The sequence below is a fragment of the Bufo bufo genome, chromosome 1 (assembly GCF_905171765.1).
Source record: "Bufo bufo chromosome 1, aBufBuf1.1, whole genome shotgun sequence".
Taxonomy (NCBI): Eukaryota; Metazoa; Chordata; class Amphibia; order Anura; family Bufonidae; genus Bufo; species Bufo bufo.
This window is the reverse complement of record NC_053389.1, coordinates 50,357,653-50,378,501: the sequence shown is the minus strand read 5'-3', so window position 1 is coordinate 50,378,501 and position 20,849 is coordinate 50,357,653. Positions and strand designations below refer to the sequence as shown.

Genomic DNA, 20,849 nt, shown 5'->3' with positions numbered 1-20,849 from the left:
TGCACCATAGTCTACTCCCAGACTAAGGGCTCATGCACACAACCGTTGTTTTTTTGCGGACCGCAAAACACAGATCCACATAAAAACCCGGATGACATCCGTGTGAGGTCCATGCCACATCCGTTTTTATGCGGATCTAGTGTATTAATGCCTGTCCTTGTCTGCAAAATGGACAAAAATAGGACATGTTCTATTTTCTTTGTGGAAAGGACTTGCGGGCACACACAGTCATTTTCATTTTTTTTTGTTGCCCCATTAAAACTAACGGTTCTGCATAGGGGCCGCAAAAAAACGGACATGGACAAAAAATAAGTTTGTGTGCATGAGCCCTAATGCGGAAGGTCAGCTCCGCCAATCTACGGCAAGAAGAACGTGTAAGGTCAGTAACCAGAATATCACAGAGGGGCACTTATCCCCAAACTGTCCTTCTCTGCTCATCTACCCCATGCCCACAGTCCTGGCTCTGCCAGTGCACCCCTTTATCTCCCTGGTGCACCCTCCTGCTCCTGGGATGAAGGTGACTGAGCTGGAATTCTCGCCTAGGGCCGGTTCTGCTTGACTTCTCAAGGACATTGTAATATTGTGTATAAACCTGGGAGGAGGAAGGGGAGGGGGGGGCACAGGGTTGAAGGCAGGTAGGTAGTGCCAGTCCCAGGAGGAGGAGGAGGCACCTGTAGAGAAGAACAGGATCCTGCAGTCCCTCAGAGGGCTGCGCCTTTCATCACCTGGACAGACCCGTGTGCCCGGTGAGTGCTGAGAATGTACCAACTGAGATAACAAGTGATGGGCTGTGATATCACCAGGCAGGAGTCTGGGAAAGCTGGGTGGTAACTTGTGTAAGAGCAATGATGGCGGCTATATGGGTGTAGAGAGGCTACAGATCATCGGTCATTGTTCACATGGAGCTGGAAGCAGATAGATAGTTTTCAGTCCATCATCAGACGTGAGGACTGCAGCTTTGGATGTGACTGGAGAATAAGACGTAACGATAAGCACGCTATTCTACTCAGCGTACAGCAGGGGGAGCCATGCCTCCTTCTTCACTGGAGGGGCAGATATTTGTGTCCATGTCTGAAGGTTCCTCTCTGGAAGTGTTTCCTCATTGGTCCTCGTTCCGTTATCGGAGTTCAGTGAATATTTATAGCAGCGAGAGAGGAACATGTCAGATTAATCGCAGAGCGGTGATAAAACAGGCGATGACGGAGAGCAGATCAGATACACAGACAGTGACACAAAGTCTGAGCCAGGCACCAAAGTGACCTTCACAAGTCACTGCATGTCCCACAGCTATTCCCAGCCTGTATATATGGACACTGCACAGTACCACTTCTCCTGTATACTGGGTGTAATCCTTAGTATCTGCTCTTATTCTGTATACAGTTGTGGCCAAAAGTTTTGAGAATTACATAAATATTGGAAATTGGAAAAGTTGCTGCTTAAGTTTTTATAATAGCAATTTGCATATACTCCAGAATGTTATGAAGAGTGATCAGATGAATTGCATTGTTCTTCTTTGCCATGAAAATGAACTTAATCCCCAAAAAAACTTTCCACTGCATTTCATTGCTGTCATTAAAGGACCGGCTGAGATCATTTCAGTAATCGTCTTGTTAACTCAGGTGAGAATGTTGACGAGCACAAGGCTGGAGATCATTATGTCAGGCTGATTGGGTTAAAATGGCAGACTTGACATGTTAAAAGGAGGACGATGCTTGAAATCATTGTTCTTCCATTGTTAACCATGGTGACCTGCAAAGAAACGCGTGCAGCCATTATTGCGTTGCATAAAAATGGCTTCACAGGCAAGGATATTGGGGCTACTAAGATTGCACCTCAATCAACAATTTATAGGATCATCAGGAACTTCAAGGAAAGAGGTTCAATTCTTGTTAAGAAGGCTTCAGGGCGTCCAAGAAAGTCCAGCAAGCGCCAGGATCGTCTCCTAAAGAGGATTCAGCTGCGGGATCGGAGTGCCACCAGTGCAGAGCTTGCTCAGGAATGGCAGCAGGCAGGTGTGAGCGCATCTGCACGCACAGTGAGGCGAAGACTTTTGGAAGATGGCCTGGTGTCAAGAAGGGCAGCAAAGAAGCCACTTCTCTCCAAAAAAAACATCAGGGACAGATTGATCTTCTGCAGAAAGTATGGTGAATGGACTGCTGAGGACTGGGGCAAAGTCATATTCTCCGATGAAGCCTCTTTCCGATTGTTTGGGGCATCTGGAAAAAGGCTTCACCGGAGAAGAAAAGGTGAGCGCTACCATCAGTCCTGTGTCATGCCAACAGTAAAGCATCCTGAGACCATTCATGTGTGGGGTTGCTTCTCATCCAAGGGAGTGGGCTCACTCACAATTTTGCCCAAAAACACAGCCATGAATAAAGAATGGTACCAAAACACCCTCCAACAGCAACTTCTTCCAACAATCCAACAACAGTTTGGTGAAGAACAATGTATTTTCCAGCACGATGGAGCACCGTGCCATAAGGCAAAAGTGATAACTAAGTGGCTCAGGGACCAAAACGTTGACATTTTGGGTCGATGGCCTGGAAACTCCCCAGATCTTAATCCCATTGAGAACTTGTGGTCAATCCTCAAGAGGCGGGTGGACAAACAAAAACCCACTAATTCTGACAAACTCCAAGAAGTGATTATGAAAGAATGGGTTGCTATCAGTCAGGAATTGGCACAGAAGTTGATTGAGAGCATGCCCAGTCGGATTGCAGAGGTCCTGAAAAAGAAGGGCCAACACTGCAAATACTGACTCTTTGCATAAATGTCATGTAATTGTCGATAAAAGCCTTTGAAACGTATGAAGTGCGTGTAATTATATTTCACTACATCACAGAAACAACTGAAACAAAGATCTAAAAGCAGTTTAGCAGCAAACTTTGTGAAAACTAATATTTGTGTCATTCTCAAAACTTTTGGCCACGACTGTACATACATTACTTCTCCTGTCCTGTATACTGGGTGTAATCCTCTGTAACTGCTCTTATTCTGTATATATATACACTGCACAGTACCACTTCTCCCGTCCTGTATACTGGGTGTAATCCTCAGTATCTGCTCTTATCCTGTATATATGGACACTGCACAGTACCACTTCTCCCGTCCTGTATACTGGGTGTAATCCTCAGTATCTGCTCTTATTCTGTATATATATACACTGCACAGTACCACTTCTCCCGTCCTGTATACTGGGAGTCTATGGCCTGCATAATGGATCCGTCCCGTTTCTGTTATGCAGGCCATAGACTTCTATTATGACAGAATGAATAACAGAATGCCTCTAAAGGTATTCCGTTATGTATTCCGTCATAGAATTGCGTTATGGTCCGTGGTAACGGAATCCATAACGAAATTCTGCTTTTACCACCAAACGAAGCGCAAACGAATTTCAAAATATGAAATTCGCTCACCTCTAATTCCCAGTATCATCCTCTTTTCTGCATGCCTGGATATTGTACAGTAATACCACTTCTGTGTAACATCTGTCCAAATGCAGCTCTTATTCTATACATTAGGTTGATGGTGGGAGATTTTGTTGTGTGTCTCCACCTGGTGTAGATATTAGTTATTACAGCTTCCATATTTTGATCTCTGCTGCAAGTAAATTTCTGTTGCTCCTGGATCTTGGCTGCAATGTAAACAATAGATTAAATTCTATTATATTAAATGAATGTATTTATTATGTAATGGTGTAAATCATGTTATACTACGTATATTGCCCTAATTGCAGTGATTAGCTGAATGTGAGGGGACATTATGGCTGTTGCCCCGTTTGCTCAGTTAATTTATTATTACTGCAATCATCCAAGTTATAAACAGGAAACAAGCTCCTGATCCAAAGAGCTGACAATTTACTATCAGGCGGACCCATCCTGTAACATTACACTGCATTATCTTGCTGCTGAGTCTCTTTTCTCATGTATTAGACACTCCTCTTCCACCCTGTGGCCCCTGGAAGCCTTTTGCAGGAGCCAGAACTATGGAGGGCCTGGTCATTGAACAGGGCGAAGCAGGGGATAGAATGCTGGCGCAGAAGGATGTCCTCAGGCCGTTCCCCAGAACGCGGAAGACGATGAAAGGTAGGGTAAAATGTTGGGTGATGACCACCAGGGGGCAGCGTGCTGTTATGACCTCTACATACACTTTGGTGGAAAGACCCTGAATTGGATGGGGGGGAGAACTCAGTGAAGGATCTTAAGTGGAGAGTTCCCCCTAACAAGCTATTCCTATTTTTTTGCAGCGTTCCTCCTGGGATTGAAAAGAATCCTTTTCCGTGTCGGTGATGACTGGTATTTCCTCTTTGCTCTTGGGGTCATCATGGCTCTGATCAGCTTCACCATGGACTTCACCGTCTCCAGAATGCTGAATGGTAAACATTTTATTACATAATGGTGGATGGCAGAGGAGTGCCCCTTTAAATTTCTCTCACCTTTCTTGTCTCCCCACAGCTCATCGGTGGCTCCAGCAGGAACTGGGGGACAACACTCTGCTCAGATACCTGTCCTGGATTGTCTACCCCATCGCCCTGATCGCCTTCTCCACCGGCTTTGCTCAGAGTATCACCCCACACTCTGGAGGTAAGATCGTAGGGCTGGCTCCATTACTCCACTCTCGGGGCAGGTTACTGGACTCTCCTCAGGGATAGATCCTTGAGATTATGAGGTCTAGGTGTAAATGATAGTTAATAGTTTTTGTTCGTGACGCCAATTGCAGCGTGCACAGGGTACAGTCTCAGGGCCCTTTAAGGTGTTGCAACTCACGTACCAGGTTAGGAATGCCAGAGTGGTGTAATTTCTCTGTATGGTAGTGGTAATAGTGTCAACGGTGTCTCCTACCAGGGTACGGCTGAACTCCTGGATCCTGGCTCACTTGCAATAAATGTGTTGCTAGTAGGAGTAATTGAGGAACTTGGTAGCAATGAATGAGATCCAGACTTGGAATATAATTCAAACTGGTCTTTACTGGATGCAGCATTAATCCATATGATATACAGCAATAGTCTGAAGTCCCAGCAGGTATTGGCAATGTATGGCAGGAATCTATCTTCTGCTTCTATCATGTGCCTGGAGCTCTCTTGCAGGATTAGTCGTCTGCTTGTGGCTCTGAAATGTGGCAGGAATTACTATCTTCTGCTCTGTCTATCTTCTGCTGTGTATGGGACTGACTAGCTGAGAGGAATTTGGCTTCTCCTGGTCTCTGGATGCTCACAGGGTATGGTTCTTCTTGGAGTTCTGGAGGTGCTGCTTGCTTTCCACAAGCTGAGGCTGAAGGGCTCAGACTGGGAATAATGATCTTTGGTCTCACCCGAAACACGATCCTGGGTTGGGATCCCTATAACTGGGAGCTCCTACCAGCACAGCCTTCCCCAAGCAGGGGTGGCTGGCACACTAACTCTAACTTCCTTTCCTCCCCATGAGGCAGGATGTGAGAACATTCCACACCTCCTCAAAGAGGGGGGAGCTAAACTGGAATGTACTATTCCAGTCTAGATATGCTAAACTGAACTAAGTCTCTGCTAAACACATTGCTGCCACCTGCTGGTGTACATGAAAATTACAGCAATTTACATTTAACAAGGGTTTCAATGCACATTAGTGAGGATGTGACGTTAAATTACACAGGATGACAATGCAGATACCCTTAACAGGTTGTAGCGGGGTAAAAGAGTTTCGTAACATAACTCTGGGATGTTACATTCCCCCTTACTTCGAGTTAAGCCGCCCTCTGCTTATGCTTAGGAGGGAGAGGAATCAGCTCTGGGGTACCCAATAAAGTACAAAGTGCTGCATGTATTACACATATGACATACATAGACAAACATAAAACGGCTATCCATAGGTTCCTTCCCACATGAGTAGGGTGTCCAACACACAGTTTCCCTCTCTCGGTATAACCAGTGAACCAAATACTGCACTAAGCAAACATTACTGACTGACTTTGAAATGTTCTGGCCCTAAAACACCAAAGAAAGCAGGGGGGTGTCTTTACTCTGTAGTCCCGCCATTATGTAATTGAATGCCCGCAAATGAAAGGGTGGCTTTATCCTGTATTCCCTTTCCTGCACCAAAGCCTGAGTAATTTGGCTTATAGCATGATCACTATGGTGACTAAGGGTAGCTAAATTGTGGCTCTAAGGTTTGAGGGCCCGTACCTTAGGCAAAGGCTCAGAAGGGGAGGTATTTAGCATCTCCATGCACTTCTGGCAATGTCACAGTAAGAGGACATAGTGATCCTATGGAACTCCTGGAAATAAAACACCTCAGGATGGGAGCAATCCTGAACATAAAACAAGCGGGAAGGAGGGGTACCTTATTCCCCTAGCCATTCCCAAAGCAGCAGGGTTACCCGTGTAGTTACTGGACCTGCCGGGACTTACCACTTGGTCCTACCCTGGGTACCCGGGATATATGAATCCAGGTGTAGGCCATTAGTATTAAGTGTCCGCATAAAGGCAGTCCGTATAAAGGAATGAGAGAACATGAGCTGTCAAATAAGGCATACAAGAGTAAGTTGCTACATTTTAGGTTAAGTGCAATTGTCACAAATAGTGCAGGAAGGTCACATTGCGGCACCTAGGAGAGAATACACACAATGGGCATGTTACTTGAATGTTGCATAACATGTAAACTGGTACAATTAGTGCAAAAATATTATGCAAATATCAGTGCAATAATACGCTCAAATATGGCTTGAGTCTTTTTCCTTGAAGTGCTTGACTGTGGACAGGAACAATAAGTCCATAAGTCACTTGTAATCCACAGGAAATAAACAAAAGTCACTTGTAATCCAATGGGCAACAATAGAGTTAATTGTAATCCACACAAGGTAGTGGGTAATTGCTACAGTGGGTAGTTTTCCTCACAGGAAAGTCTGGAAAACATCCTCCTGGATCCCATATTTGAGGACGCAAAAGTTCTTTAAACTGTATGCTCTCAGCAGCTGTAACTCTAGCAGGAACTTCATCTGTGATCTCCTGGTGGCTTTCTGTGGCAGAACTTGGAATTGCAGGATCATCTTTCTCAGGAAAATCCTCTGTAAGCCTTGGCTTTTTCCTTGTAGGTGACAGGTTTTCTGGACAGCAATAAAGGACGAACTCTTGGTCTTTCATAGCAAAGATCTCCGGATTCGGTGCTGGTTCTGATAGTCATATCAGGTGTGCTGTCTTTAGCAGGCGGCTGAAAAGAAGACTTGGAGGCTTCATCACTAAACATCCTCTGTATCTTTTTCCGTTCTTCCGTTCTTTTTAGAAAGTCCTGTAATTTACTCCACCTGCGGGCTTTCCATTGGGCAAGGTTATCATGCCAGGTGACCTCTTCATCACTGCCGGAACTGTTGAGGAACACAAGAGGGCGCTCCTGCATCTTGTAGTTCAAGCTGGCTGCTGTGATGGAGCTGCACTGACCTCTTGTGGAGGTTCCTGGTACTGTCTGGGTAGTGAGGCTGGTCAAAGCTACGGTGAGCTGCTGTACATCGGGAACTCCGGCCGGGGCAGAAGGACTCAGAACTCCTGGCTGTAGTGGCTTTGGCAACAGTATCGCCAGTGGTGGTGATGGCAGGGAAGGAGCGCTCTCTCTGGGCAGCGGAGTGGGAGCTTTGGCCGCCTCTGCCGTGCCAACCGGCGTGATGAGGGACACCTTACGGACCTCTCTGGGTAAGACGTGCCCTTGTACTCTGAGATTGAAAGTCATTACTAAGTTATTTATTTGCCCCACCTGTAGATTTGAGGCCGCAGGGAGTTTAGGGATCACTGTGAGGACCTCCGGGTTCAAGCGTCCCGCTCTCGCGGTATTGGTTCTGGGCGGCGGAGTGGAAGGACCAGTAGGTGTCCTTGGCGGAGCAGGCCTAGGCCTGTTTGGGGTATCGGGACCCTCAGGGAGCAGTGCAGGGGCAGGTACGGACCAAGCCTGGGCCTCAGGGAGCGCGGCTGCTCCTACCTGATGTCGCGGCCGGGCGAAAGGTTCCGGTGCCTCCTGGTGGTCATCGCGGGGTCCAATCGCCGTCTGCGGTGCAGGCTGGTCCGAAAAACCTGGGCAGCTACGCCAGTGGCATCCTCCGCGGGAGCAGGCTTAGCGTCGGCGGCCATCTTGGGGAACGTCTTGTCTTTGACGCTGGCAGCAGTAGTGGCGGAGGGATCCACTGCCTCCTAGGTCTGGACTGGAGTCGCGTCTTCTTCCGCAGGAGTGGCAACAGCGGCCCCCTCAGCTGGGCCAGCGGCGGGTGTCTCTTACCTGATTGCGGCAGGCGCTGGCTCTGGGGACACTCCAAATGTGCAGGGGCCCACCTTCTTGATAAGCTGCGAGACCCGGATCTCAGGTACGGTGGTCTCATATACAAGCTCTCCCTGGATCGCCATCTGATCCCATTTTGGAGGAGGGAGCGCCATCTTCCTTGGCTCCACTGTATGGGGTGCTTTCAGGAAGTGAGGGTGGAGCCCAGAGGGAGGAGTCTGCACTCCCCTGGCTCACAATGCAAAGTTCTTGGTGGGCAGGCTTTAGATTTCCCTCTTCTAGGGGGGCGTATTCGGCATCTTCGCGCTCTTGAGAGGGCGTTCTTGAGTTTTCCCGCTTCTGGGCATGAAGAAGCAGCGCCATTTTGCGAATATGGCGAATTAACCCTTTGAGTGCTGGAGCGCACGTTTTAGCGCTTTCTGGCACAGCAACAAGGCAATAAAGTCAATTTTCAGGGTTTTTGTACAATTCTTAGAACTTGCAGTACTGTGAAACATGCAATTGGATCCGGTTCTGTTGGCACACAGCTCGATCCTGTTCGTGACGCCAAAATATGCAGTAAGCCGGATTGGGGTTATGCACACTGACGCTATAATATGCAATGACTGGGTCAGGTGTAAATGATAGTTAATAGTTTTTGTTCGTGACGCCAATTGCAGCGTGCGCAGGGTACAGTCTCAGGGCCCTTTAAGGTGTTGCAACTCACATACCAGGTTAGGAATGCCAGAGTGGTGTAATGTCTCTGTGTAGTAGTGGGTATCGTGTCAGCGGTGTCTCCTACCTGGGTATGGCTGGACTCCTGGATCCTGGCTTACTTGCAATAAATGAGTATGTTGCTAGTAGGAGTAATTGAGGAACTTGGTAGCAATGAATGAGATCCAGACTTGGAATATAATTCAAACTGGTCTTTACTGGATACAGCATTAATCCATATGAGATACAGCAATAGTCTGAAGTCCCAGCAGGTATTGGCAATGTATGGCAGGAATCTATCTTCTGCTTCTATCATGTGCCTGGAGCTCTCTTGCAGGATAAGTCGTCTGCTTGTGGCTCTGAAATGTGTCAGGAATTACTATCTTCTGCTCTATCTTCTGCTGTGTATGGGACTGACTAGCTGAAGAGGAATTTGGCTTCTCCTGGTCTCTGGATGCTCACAGGGTATGGTTCTTCCTGGAGTTCTGGAGGTGGCTGCTTGCTTTCCACCAGCTGAGGCTGAAGGCTCAGACTGGGAATGATGATCTTTGGTCTCAGCCGAGACACGATCCTGGGTTGGGATCCCTAGAACTGGGAGCTCCTACCAGCACAGCCTTCCCCAAGCAGGGGTGGCTGGCACACTAACTCTAACTTCCTTTCCTCCCCATGAGGCAGGATGTAAGAACATTCCACACCTCCTCAAAAAGGAGGGAGCTAAACTGGAATGTACTATTCCAGTCTAGATATGCTAAACTGAACTAAGTCTCTGCTAAACACATTGCTGCCACCTGCTGATGTACATAAAAATTACAGCAATTTACATTTAAAGGGAATCTGTCACCTGCTTTTACCATTTTAAGCTGTCACCATCGCCATGTTCACTAAAGTACCTTATTTCCTGCAGTCTTCTTCTTACTTTATTTCGTTTTGTCCTTTTGATAAAAAAAACCCTTTTTATGATATGCTAATGAAGCTCCAAGGTGCCCAGAGGGGCATTTTTTTCCTCTCTGGAGCCCAGTGACGCCCCCCTGCAGTGCCCAGCCCGCCTTAATTTGAATCCCAAGAACGCCTCCTGATCCTCAAATAACCTCCCACAGCCCCGGCAAACGGTTCCGCCCCCTCCCCACGTCATCGTCTACCTTCTAGAAATGCCCCGTCCTTCTTCCTGTCGGCGGCCATAAATCTTGCGCAGGCGTAGTACTGCCTGCGGGCTGCGCCTGCGCGATCATCAAGCTCCTGAGGGCAACAGCCTCAAAAGTCTCACTGGGCATGCGCCGAGCCCAGTGACTTAATCTGAGCGCTGTTGCCCTGAGGAGGTTGATGATCGTGCAGGCCACAGGCGGTACTGCGCCTGCGTGAGATTTCTGGCCGCCGACAGGAAGAAGGACGGGGCATTTTGTGACGGTGACAGCTTAAAATGGTAAAAGCAGGTGACAGATTCCCTTTAACAAGGGTTTCAATGCACATTAGTGAGGATGTGACGTTACATTACACAGGATGACAATGCAGATACACCTAACAGGTTGTAGCGGGGTAAAAGAGTTTCGTAACATAACTCTGGGATGTTACAACTTGCCTTAAAGGACTCCTCCAGCTACCACATAAAGTCACACTGAAGCATTCCTCTGGAGGAAAGCAGTGAAAACCAGGCAGGAAAACTGTATAAATCCCTTACTATTTATTACAATTCTCTCACCTGATGCTTCACTTCCTGCGGCCATTTTATAACTCCTTCTTCTGAGGGGTGGAGCTTATTTATCACATGACTGTGCCCATGGTGTAGGGGGGAAAGCAAATGACATAAGTGGGAGGAGTCTAAATTCTGATTCAAAACTGTAACCGTGGCAACAAGATTTTATAATAGAGGGGGGGGGGGGGGAATAATCATATATGACCCATGCTATAGGATCCATGCTTGGATCACTAAACAGGTGCTCCTCCACCCTGGAGGTGGGTTGTCATATAGGAGGAGGATTTGGTTCCGTAGTTGTCCTCAGTCTAGTGCAGCCATGTTCCTCTCAGCCCCCTGAATATTCCATGTCTCGTCCATATCTCCCTTTTTCCGCAGGCTCAGGAATCCCGGAACTGAAGACGATCCTCACGGGCGTCATCCTGGAGGAATATCTAACCATCAAGAACTTTGGGGCCAAGGTGGTGGGTCTGACCTGTACCCTGTCCGCTGGCAGCACCATGTTCCTGGGCAAAGTGGTGAGTGCTTTGGTCCATGGTGCAGGAATGATATAGGGTTAATGACAGCATCTGTGATATCTGTTGTCCTGTATGGGGTAGTTCCACCATGAAGGACATGCCGTACCAGACCGACCTGAGATGGTCACCTCCTGTTGTTACAGGGTCCTTTTGTCCATTTGTCCAGCATGATCGCAGCCTACCTGGGGCGGATGAGGACCTCTGTCACCGGACACTACGAGGTCTGTATTACACAATTAACGGGGTCACTATAGAATAAATGGACCACCCCTGGAGGTCATTGTTCACCTTGACCCCAAAAACAATTATCTCCACAGAACAAGCATAAGGAACATGAGATGCTGGTGGCGGCCGCTGCTGTTGGTGTCTCCACTGTGTTTGGTGCACCGATTAGCGGTAGGTGATTGCGCCTCTTTTCGTAAATATTTATCAAAATTTTTGTTGATTTCTTGTTCCATGAAGAATAGTGACAAATAATGTGTGATCTCCACAGGGGTGCTCTTCAGCGTGGAGGTGATGTCATCACATTTCGCCGTGCGGAATTACTGGCGCGGATTCTTCGCTGCCACTTGTGGAGCGTTTATGTTCCGTCTTTTGGCTGTGTTCAACAGCGAGCAGGGTAAAACCAAGGCTGATCTCTTATTCTGTATAAGTATATGGATGTTGAGGCCAATGTGGTGGGTCAAAACTGATATAATGTACAGGCTAGAGTGTGGGGTTAGTGGAGGCTGAGAGTAGAGCATGGGGTTATTGGAGGCTGGGAGTAGAGTTTGGGGTTAGTGGAGGCTGGGTGTAGAGTCTAGAGTTAGTGGAGGCTGGGAGTAGAGTTTGGGGTTAGTGGAGGCTGGGTGTAGAGTCTAGAGTTAGTGGAGGCTGGGAGTAGAGTGTAGGGTCATTGGAGGCTGGGAGTAGAGTGTACGGTTAGTGGAGGCTGTGAATAGAGTGTAGGGTTAGAGGAAGCTGGGAGTAGAGTGTACGGTTAGTGGAGGCTGAGAGTAGAGAGTAGAATAGGGTCATTGGTGGCTGAGAGTAGAGTCTAGGTTTAGTGGAGGCTGAGAGTAGAGAGTAGGGTCATTGGTGGCTGACAGTAGAGTCTAGATTTAGTGGAGGCTGTGAGTAGAGTGTACAGTTAGTGGAGGCTGTGAGTACAGTGTAGGGTTAGTGGAGGCTGGGAGTAGAGTCTAGGATGATTGAAGGCTAAGAGTAGACTGCACGGTTAGTGGAGGCTGGGAGTAGAGTCTAGGTTTAGTGGAGGCTGTGAGTAGAGTCTAGGGTTAGTGGAGTCTGTGAATAGAGTGTACGGTTAGTGGAGGCTGTGAGTACAGTGTACGGTTAGTGGAGGCAGGGAGTAGAGTCTAGGGTTAGTGGAGTCTGTGAATAGAGTGTACGGTTAGTGGAGGCTGTGAGTACAGTGTACGGTTAGTGGAGGCAGGGAGTAGAGTCTAGGGTTAGTGGAGTCTGTGATTAGAGTGTACGGTTAGTGGAGGCAGGGAGTAGAGTCTAGGGTTAGTGGAGTCTGTGAATAGAGTGTACGGTTAGTGGAGGCAGGGAGTAGAGTCTAGGGTTAGTGGAGGCAGGGAGTAGAGTGTGATGTGTGTATTTCTTATCTCCTAGAGACAATCTCAGCCATCTTCAAAACCAACTTTAAGATCACCTTCCCCTTTGACCTCCCAGAGACGTTTTTCTACATGATCCTGGGGTGAGAACAAACATTGTCTCTGTTCTATCCAACAGAGGAGCAACATGAAGGACAGTGCAGTCATTGGACACAAAATAATTGCAAAACTTTCTACTCCCTCCTCCCATTGCTAGAACCCAACTACTAAGGAATCAGTCAATTAGTGTAGAAATCACAATGTTTCCATTAACTGTATTAGAAATCCACCTGACGCTGGACTACTGATGGGGTGACTGAAATGCGCCAGTCAGGGGCAGGACATAGAAATACTCCATACAACATAGTGACGAGGTGACTGAAATGCGCCAGTCAGGGGCAGGACATAGAAATACTCCATACAACAGAGTGATGAGGTGACTGAGAAGGGCGTGAATACTTTTTAAGGGGGATTACCAATCTCTGCTTATGCCACAGGGTGATCTGCGGGGTGATAAGCTGTGCCTACCTGTTCTGCCAGCGCTGGCTCCTGGGATACGTAAAAAGAAATCCTTTTACCACCAAGTTACTGGCGAATGAGTAAGTGTCAGCTGTGTACAGTGACTGCCTTGTATCCTGTAACCCTAGTATGTGATGTCTTATTCTCCAGTCACATCAAGAGCTGCATTCACTATAACCCTAGTATGTGATGTCTTATTCTCCAGATGTGACGTCATGTAAGTTGCATGTTTTGAGCTGAAATGTTCCCTTTTTACCTTATTCTAGTAAACCCGTGTACTCGGCACTGTTGGCGCTCCTCATTGCAACTATAACGTTTCCAGAATTCCTTGGACAGTACCTGGCATCACGGGTCAGTCTTAACTGTAGTTCTGGTATTCTGTTCATGAATTAGAAAGCTCAGGATGAACAGTTATAAGCTCCTCCCATAGAGTGCAGAACAGGGAATTGTGATCTCTGTACCTCCGGGTGAAGAGGGTCATAATCTGTAGAGAGAGTGGGGATTATCATCTCTGGGGGGTCCAGTGGAGGGTTGTTATGGGGTGGGGGTCCTGAGGAGAGGGGTTATGTTCTATGTGGGTCCTGGGGGTTGTTATGATTTATAGGGGCCCTGGGGGTGGTGGGGCGCTATGATTTATGGACGTCCTTGGGATTTATGATCTACGGGGGTCCAGAGGAGGGTTGTCTTATGGGGTAGGGGTTGTAAGGAGAGGGGCTATGTTCTATGTGGGTCCTTTTTTTTTTTTTATAATGTATGGGGTCCTGGGGGCTGAGGTGCTATGATTTATGGACGCCCTTGGATTTTTCATCTATAGGGGTCTTGGGGGTGTTGGGGTGCTATGATTTATGGCCGCCCTTGGGATTTATGATTTATGGGTGTCCTAGGGATGTTGGGGTGCTATGATTTATGGGCTATCTTGGGTTTTATGATCTATGGGGGTCCTGGGGGGGGGGGGGCGCTATGATTTATAGACGCCCTTAGGATTTATGATCTATGGGGGTCTACTTGTCTTCCTGACATTAACCCTTTACACCCAGGGATGCTCAGATCTATTTCTTGCCATTTTACGTAATTTCCGTTTATGTCGCCATTCGCAGCTCACCATGAAGGAGCTTCTCGTCTCCCTCTTTGATAACCGCACGTGGTGGACACTTGCCCAGAACATGTCAGAACTGCGCCCCACAGAAGTGGACCCCAAAAATCTGTGGATGGAATGGACGAACCCACAGATCTCCATCTTCGGCACTCTGGCGTTTTTCATCATCATGAAGGTTCGTGCGTCATGTGACACGATGTCACAGCTCGGTGATGTCACCCGAGGAGATGGCGGCTTTACGGTTCTGTTCTTCCTCTTTTTCTTCCAGTTCTGGATGTTCACCCTCGCCACCACCTTGCCCTTACCCGCCGGGTACTTTATGCCCGTCTTCATATACGGTAAGCAGAATGATAGAATGATACGGTAAAGTAACCGGAAATTATCCCCATCATCCCTCTGTCTGCAATCATCATCCGCAGGAGCCGCCATTGGGCGACTGGTGGGAGAGACCGTGGCGTATATATTCCCAGATGGTATTACCTCTGATGGCGTAGTTAACCCCATCATTCCTGGAGGATATGCTCTGGCAGGTGAGTCAATATTTATGTTATATATCTATATTCCGCCATATAGTAACCGGACCTCAACGCAAGGCACGGTTTCTTACGGATTTATTATTCTTCTACTATACTCACATCCAGAGCTGCAGTCTCAGTTGTGTCTTCTAGTCTCCCCTTTCGCTGCAGTACATCTCACTGCTGCCCCCTGCTGGATCTATCTGTACAGAAAATTATATACCCAGCCCTGTGCAGAGGTCTAGAAAAAGCCACATCTCCCAAAGTGCAGTAAGACAGAAATGATTGCATTATGGGATGTCCACACCCTTAAAAGCTGCAGCTTTGGATGTAACTGGAGTACGATGTGATTTATATGAGCATTAGGGCTCGTTCACACGAACTGTTTTTGCGTTCCGTATACGTGCCGTATTTGGCGTTCCTTATACGGAACCATTCATTTCAATGGGTCCGCAAAAGATGCGGACAGCACTCCATGTGCTGTCCGCATCCGTTGCTCCTTTCCGTGGCCCTGCAAAAAATTATGAGTCGTGTCCTATTCTTGTCTGTTCTGCGGACAAGAATAGGCATTTGTATAATGGGCCGCCCGTTCTGTTACGCAAATTGCGGAAGGCACACGGGCGACATCAGTTTTTTGCAGATCCGAAATTTGCGTACCGCAAAAAATGGAGATGGAGATTATACCGCCCTATCATGTCTGATTCTCCTGTCACCCGGGGTCTCTATTATTAGGGGCAGCGGCCTATTCGGGGGCAGTGACGCACACCCTTTCTACGGCGCTGCTCGCCTTTGAAGCCACGGGTCAGATAGCGCACATCCTTCCGGTGATCCTGTCGGTGCTGATCGCCAACGCCATTGCCCAGAAATTCCAGCCGTCCTTCTACGATGGCACCATCATCGTGAAGAAGCTGCCGTACCTGCCGCGGATCCGCAGCCGCCAGATAAAGTAAGGCGGGGTTCCTGCCCTCGGTGGCGGAAGGGCGATGGCGCCGCATTGTAACGTCTCGCTTCGCCCTGCAGCTCCTACAAGGTGAACGCCAAGGAGTTCATGAAGACGGACATCGAGGTGCTCCCACGCGACGCCAGCTTCGACCATGTTCTCCAGATCATTACGTCCTCGGACGACAAGGAGTTCCCAGTGGTGGACAACGCAGGTACGTGAGTGGATGTCCTGTGTCATCCTGAGCTTCCTGGTTCGTGAATAGAATGCAAGAACTACAGTGAAGACTGACACAGTCAGAGCCGGGGATTTCTATCTGGTGTAGACGGCCTCTATATTACGAGTCCAGACCTCACCATGCGATGGATGCTTTTTCCTCCTGCAGACGCTCGGGTCTTGGTCGGCTCGGTGAAGAGAAGTCAACTGATCAGTTTCCTGGAGACGCACGAGTCCAACCGGCAGCCGACGAGCCCGGAGCATAAGGTTAGTGGACCTGGTATCCTACCAACTATGCTCTGTACCAGCAGGGTGCAGCAATGAGATGGAAGTACTCGTGAAACTTGCAGTATTGTGGATGCAGCTTTGAATGTAACTAGAGTATCATTGAAATGAAGTGAGTGTTGCTGTGTCTGCATTGTAGGCTCTGTGCGATGGAACCCTTAGTGACGAATGCAGCTTCGATCCGGTCACGTTCCAGCTGTCGTCGTCGACGTCCTTACATGAGGTGAGGATTCCTCCAAAGCTGGAGAGACGACCGCAGGTAGTTGTGAGTATAACTCTCATCATCTCTCCACCTCAGGCTCATCACCTGTTTGAGCTCCTCAATCTTCAGCAAGCCTTTGTGACAGAATTTGGGAAGATTGTCGGCTCTGTCACCCGGAATGAGGTACGTCCCCCTATTCACTTGTGTGGGCCCCCCCCCCCCCATTTCTTATTTGAAGGCTACTTTGGTTATAGGGGAGTCCTGCGCACCCTGGATGCTGAGCGGGACGCCCCTTATGGATTCCCTGTCGTATATTTATGTTTTATTACAGATGAGGAAAGCGATTGAGAACCTTGCAAACCCAAAATGAAGCAGATGGAGGTCAGAAAAAGGACGCCCCCAAAAACCGGAAGCATCCAGAGCGCGGATCCTGATGGAAAATCGGATAAACGGACGCTGGTGGTCACTATAACACGGATGGATATCATGACTCCCAACGGGCTCTCCGGTCTCACGGAAATACACAGACTGAAAAGTTCTGCAACTTTCTAACAGACTTTTGTGCTACAATTCATCATCATGTGCATGCCCGCTGCTTGCTGTCAGTGAATAGGGATATTCTTGTTCCATCCAGAGGCTGACCCAGGCTTGCTCACAGCTGAGGGGTTTGTTACAATGTATCCGTTTAGACCATACCCTCCGGGAGGTAAATATATCGGCAGCGCAAATCTGTCGTGATTGTTTGCGACAATGTATCAGCGCAGGTAAAATGTATCAGTCTGAAGTCTGTGTATATCACTGGGTACAACTGAGAAGTATTAGGACAGCTTCTGGATGAAACATAAATCCTCCCATTCACTTACAGAAAGCAGAGATATTACAAACGAGGAACTGAAACTTAATGCATATTAGAAAGTTGCAGAATTTTCCATTGTACCATGACTGAGCTGTAATACTCCAGGCAGGCTCACATCCGCTGCTCATGGGACTCATGGACGCCGGTCCCCCCAGTTTCATCCTCCCCCATGCACTGCATCTTCCTGGAAATGGAGGACTGAAGTTCACAGCTCCCTGACAACCAACGTCAGGGAATGGCACTGGGGATGACAACGGTTAAAGGGGTTTTCAGGAGTATCGAAGCATGGCTGCTTTCCCCAGGAGCAGCGCCACCACTGTCCACAGGTTGTTTGTGGTATTACAGTTCCATCCCATTCGCTTCAGTGTGAAGGTGAGCTGTTATACCAGACACAACCTCTGGAGAAAAGCAGCCATGTTTTTCTAATCCTGGATAACCCCTTTAGGCCTCATGCACACGACCGTTGTTGGGTACCGTGTCCGTTGTTCTGTTTTCCGTGATTTTCTGCGGACCCATTGACAACACGGAAAATGCACCGTTTGTCATCTGCGTCCGTGATCCGTGTTTCCAGTCCGTCCAAAAAATATGACCTGTCCTATTTTTTTCAAAGACAACGGTTCGCAGACCCATTCAAGTCAATGGGTCCGTGAAAAAACACGGAGGCACACAAGATTGTCATCCGCGTCCGTGATCCGTGTCTGTTTTTTTCCTATCATTTTCAAGGCAAACTTGACTTAGATTTTTTTTTCACTTTTCATGTCTGGTGATCCTCCAAAAGTCAAGGAAGACACACGAAAAAAAAAACGGACACGGATCACAGAACAACGGAATCCTGTTTTGCGGACCGCGAAAAAATACTGTTGTGTGCATGAGGCCTTACAGTAGGGCTGCGAGCAATTTTGGGCGCTACACGTGTCTCGCCAAAAGTATCGCAGTGTCGCAGGACAGTCATAGGAATGAATAGGGTTGCAGTGCGATCTGAGAGTCTGCTGCGACCGCAACACGCGAATCGCAAAAAATCCAACTCTGTGACTGCATTCATTCCTACGGCTGCTCTGCTAAACTGCAATGCTTGGGCACAACACGTGTCGCACCCACTGTGTCGCCGTACCCTAAACATCTGATCTTGGCGCTGATTTCAGGAAGACCTCGAATGGTGCAGTGGGTCCGTCACACACCCTGTGATTAGACAGCTTCAAAATCTAAACCTTTTTATATATTAAGCAGCCTGCAGTATAAAGCATGGAGGTTTTTTTTTTCATTTTGGTTGCCATGTCTGTATATACTGATAACAATCCATGTTTTCTTCTTGTCTATAATAGACACACTAATGATATATTTTTAAAAAACACAATTACACTAGACCACGACAACCAAAATAATAAGAAAACCTCCATGCTTTAAACTGCAGGCTGCATCCAGAAAAATAAAGTTTATAAGACAGAGTGATGTCTTGTCTTTAAACTGCACCGGATTTCTATCATTTCCTATGGCCAACGTGTCGCCGCGTCATAGCAACGGCCTGATCCGACCGTGTCCTATGTTCCCACGCTGGGTATTGATAAACCCCAGTCACCTGTAATCAGAGTCATTACATTTCACGCTGATTGATGCACCTGGGAGAGATTAAAGTTTTTGCATTATTTCCTGGTGTGTGGTGTGGGTTGTCACAGTGCGGGGATGACTGCATTACGGCAGCGTTGCTGCTGGCGACAGCTCTGTGTTACATGAGGTCCCTGTCTCGGGTAATTATAGGTGACAAGTTATTATCAAACGGCACAGAATGCAATTCCTTTCTTTGTCACTGATCATTTACTATGGAGAACAACGGTGAGCTAGTGACAGGTGCAAGCGTCCTATTACCGCATGCAGTACCTGCTGCACCCACAAGATGTCGCTAGTTCCCTGCACAGATCTCTAACGTCCCCAGTAGCATTATTTTCTATGGCTACCTGCACACGAAACAGAACATTTGTTGGGTTTGATGCAAATTGTCCACAGATCTCAGCCTTGTATTGAAAAAGGTGAAATATGCATTAAAAAAAAAAAAAAACTAAGAATTGACAAAATCCGCACGGCAAGTCAATTTCCACACGGAAAAAAAAAATTGCAAAGTGTACGTGACATTCGTCTAATCTCATACACTTTGCTGGTGCCGTGGTTGATCCACGTGAGAATCAGCTCTGACAAACCGCGCATAATACACAACGTGTGCAGGGAGCCTCAGTTCTTCATTGTGTTCAACACATCTGCTTACTGTCAGTGAATGGGAACATTACATTAATTGTTGGTTCAACACAAGTCTTTTTTTCAACCATATTAACTATATAAGCTGAAAACTAGTATTGGACTAGCATACCTCCAACCATCTCAGATCCAGGGGGACAGTCCTAGATTTTGTCTGTCCCACAGTCAAGGGAGGGCTGAGACATGTCCCAGTTTAAACTGCATCTGCGTCCTCCGTGGAATGCAATGGTCAAGCAGGAGCCATCAGCTAACTCCTCCATCATTCCCCGTCCTGTGCTCTGCCCAGCAGCAGTCACGGTGCAGTGACATCATCACACCTGCTGAACTGTGCAAAAGAGAGATCAGGATCATTCCCCGGCCTGTGCTCTGCCCAGCAGCAGTCACGGTGCAGTGACATCATCACACCTGCTGAACTGTGCAAAAGAGAGATCAGGATCATTCCCCGACCTGTGCTCTGCCCAGCAGCAGTCACGGTGCAGTGACATCATCACACCTGCTGAACTGTGCAAAAGAGAGATCAGGATCATTCCCCGGCCTGTGCTCTGCCCAGCAGCAGTCACGGTGCAGTGACATCATCACACCTGCTGAACTGTGCAAAAGAGAGATCAGGATCATTCCCCGGCCTGTGCTCTCTCCTGCTCAGCCCAGCTTGATGACGTTACTGCACCATGCCTGCTGCTGGGGAGAGCATGATGTGCCCGAGTATCAGGGGACTAGGGCTAGGTGAGAATTCATTTTTTTTTTAATTAAGGCTAAAGGCACACGACCGTTGTGTGTTTTGCGGTCCGCAAAACACGGATGGTGTCCGTGTGCGTTCCGCAATTTGCGGAACGGCACGGACAGCCTTTAATATAACTGCCTATTCTTGTCTGAAAAACGGACAAGAATAGGACAGGTTATATTTTTTTTTGCGGACCACGGAACGGAGCAACGTATGCGGACAGCACACGGAGTGCTGTCCGCATCTTTTGTGGCCCCATTGAAACGAATGGGCTCGGATGCGGACCAAAACAACGTTCGTGTGCATGAGGCCTAACACTAAGGAGGAACATTATTGTAAGGAGGGCATTCTACTGTGAGGGGGCATAACTACTGCCTGGGACATTAAGGGGGTTAAAAAGTGTGTGGGGACCCTAGGAGGCATAACAATTGTGAGGGGGCTCTAAGGGGGCATAACTATTGTGAGGAGGCTCTAAGGGGGCATAACTACTGTGTGGGGGCTCTAAGGGGGCATAACTATTGT

The 20,849-nt window shown here is 47.9% G+C and overlaps 1 protein-coding gene across 2 annotated transcripts; it reads left to right on the top strand.

The window, feature by feature from the left end:
* Positions 1-626: 626 nt before the first annotated feature.
* CLCNKA (chloride voltage-gated channel Ka) lies at positions 627-16,903 on the top strand. Of its 2 annotated transcripts, none has more exons than XM_040423273.1 (20): positions 627-746; positions 3,933-4,085; positions 4,247-4,375; positions 4,455-4,583; positions 10,996-11,135; positions 11,279-11,356; positions 11,453-11,531; positions 11,629-11,754; positions 12,750-12,834; positions 13,228-13,329; positions 13,516-13,600; positions 14,347-14,520; positions 14,614-14,683; positions 14,765-14,875; positions 15,593-15,806; positions 15,881-16,014; positions 16,186-16,283; positions 16,441-16,524; positions 16,600-16,686; positions 16,835-16,903. In XM_040423273.1, the coding sequence occupies exons 2-20, from the start codon at positions 3,986-3,988 to the stop codon at positions 16,871-16,873; spliced, it is 2,064 nt and encodes a 687-aa protein (XP_040279207.1). In that variant the 5' UTR covers positions 627-746; positions 3,933-3,985; the 3' UTR covers positions 16,874-16,903. The 2 variants fall into 2 exon arrangements, with proteins under 2 accessions (XP_040279207.1, XP_040279214.1); XM_040423280.1 differs by lacking the exon at positions 627-746 and adding an exon at positions 820-836.
* The last annotated feature ends 3,946 nt before the right edge of the window (positions 16,904-20,849 follow it).

Coding starts and splice junctions, on each gene's coding strand:
- CLCNKA (XM_040423273.1), top strand. CDS start 3,986: ATGGAGGGCCTGGTCATTGAACAGGGCGAAGCAGGGGATAGAATGCTG. Junction 4,376..4,454: donor CGTCTCCAGAATGCTGAATG/GTAAACATTTTA, acceptor GTCTCCCCACAG/CTCATCGGTGGCTCCAGCAG. Junction 11,532..11,628: donor GTTTGGTGCACCGATTAGCG/GTAGGTGATTGC, acceptor TGATCTCCACAG/GGGTGCTCTTCAGCGTGGAG.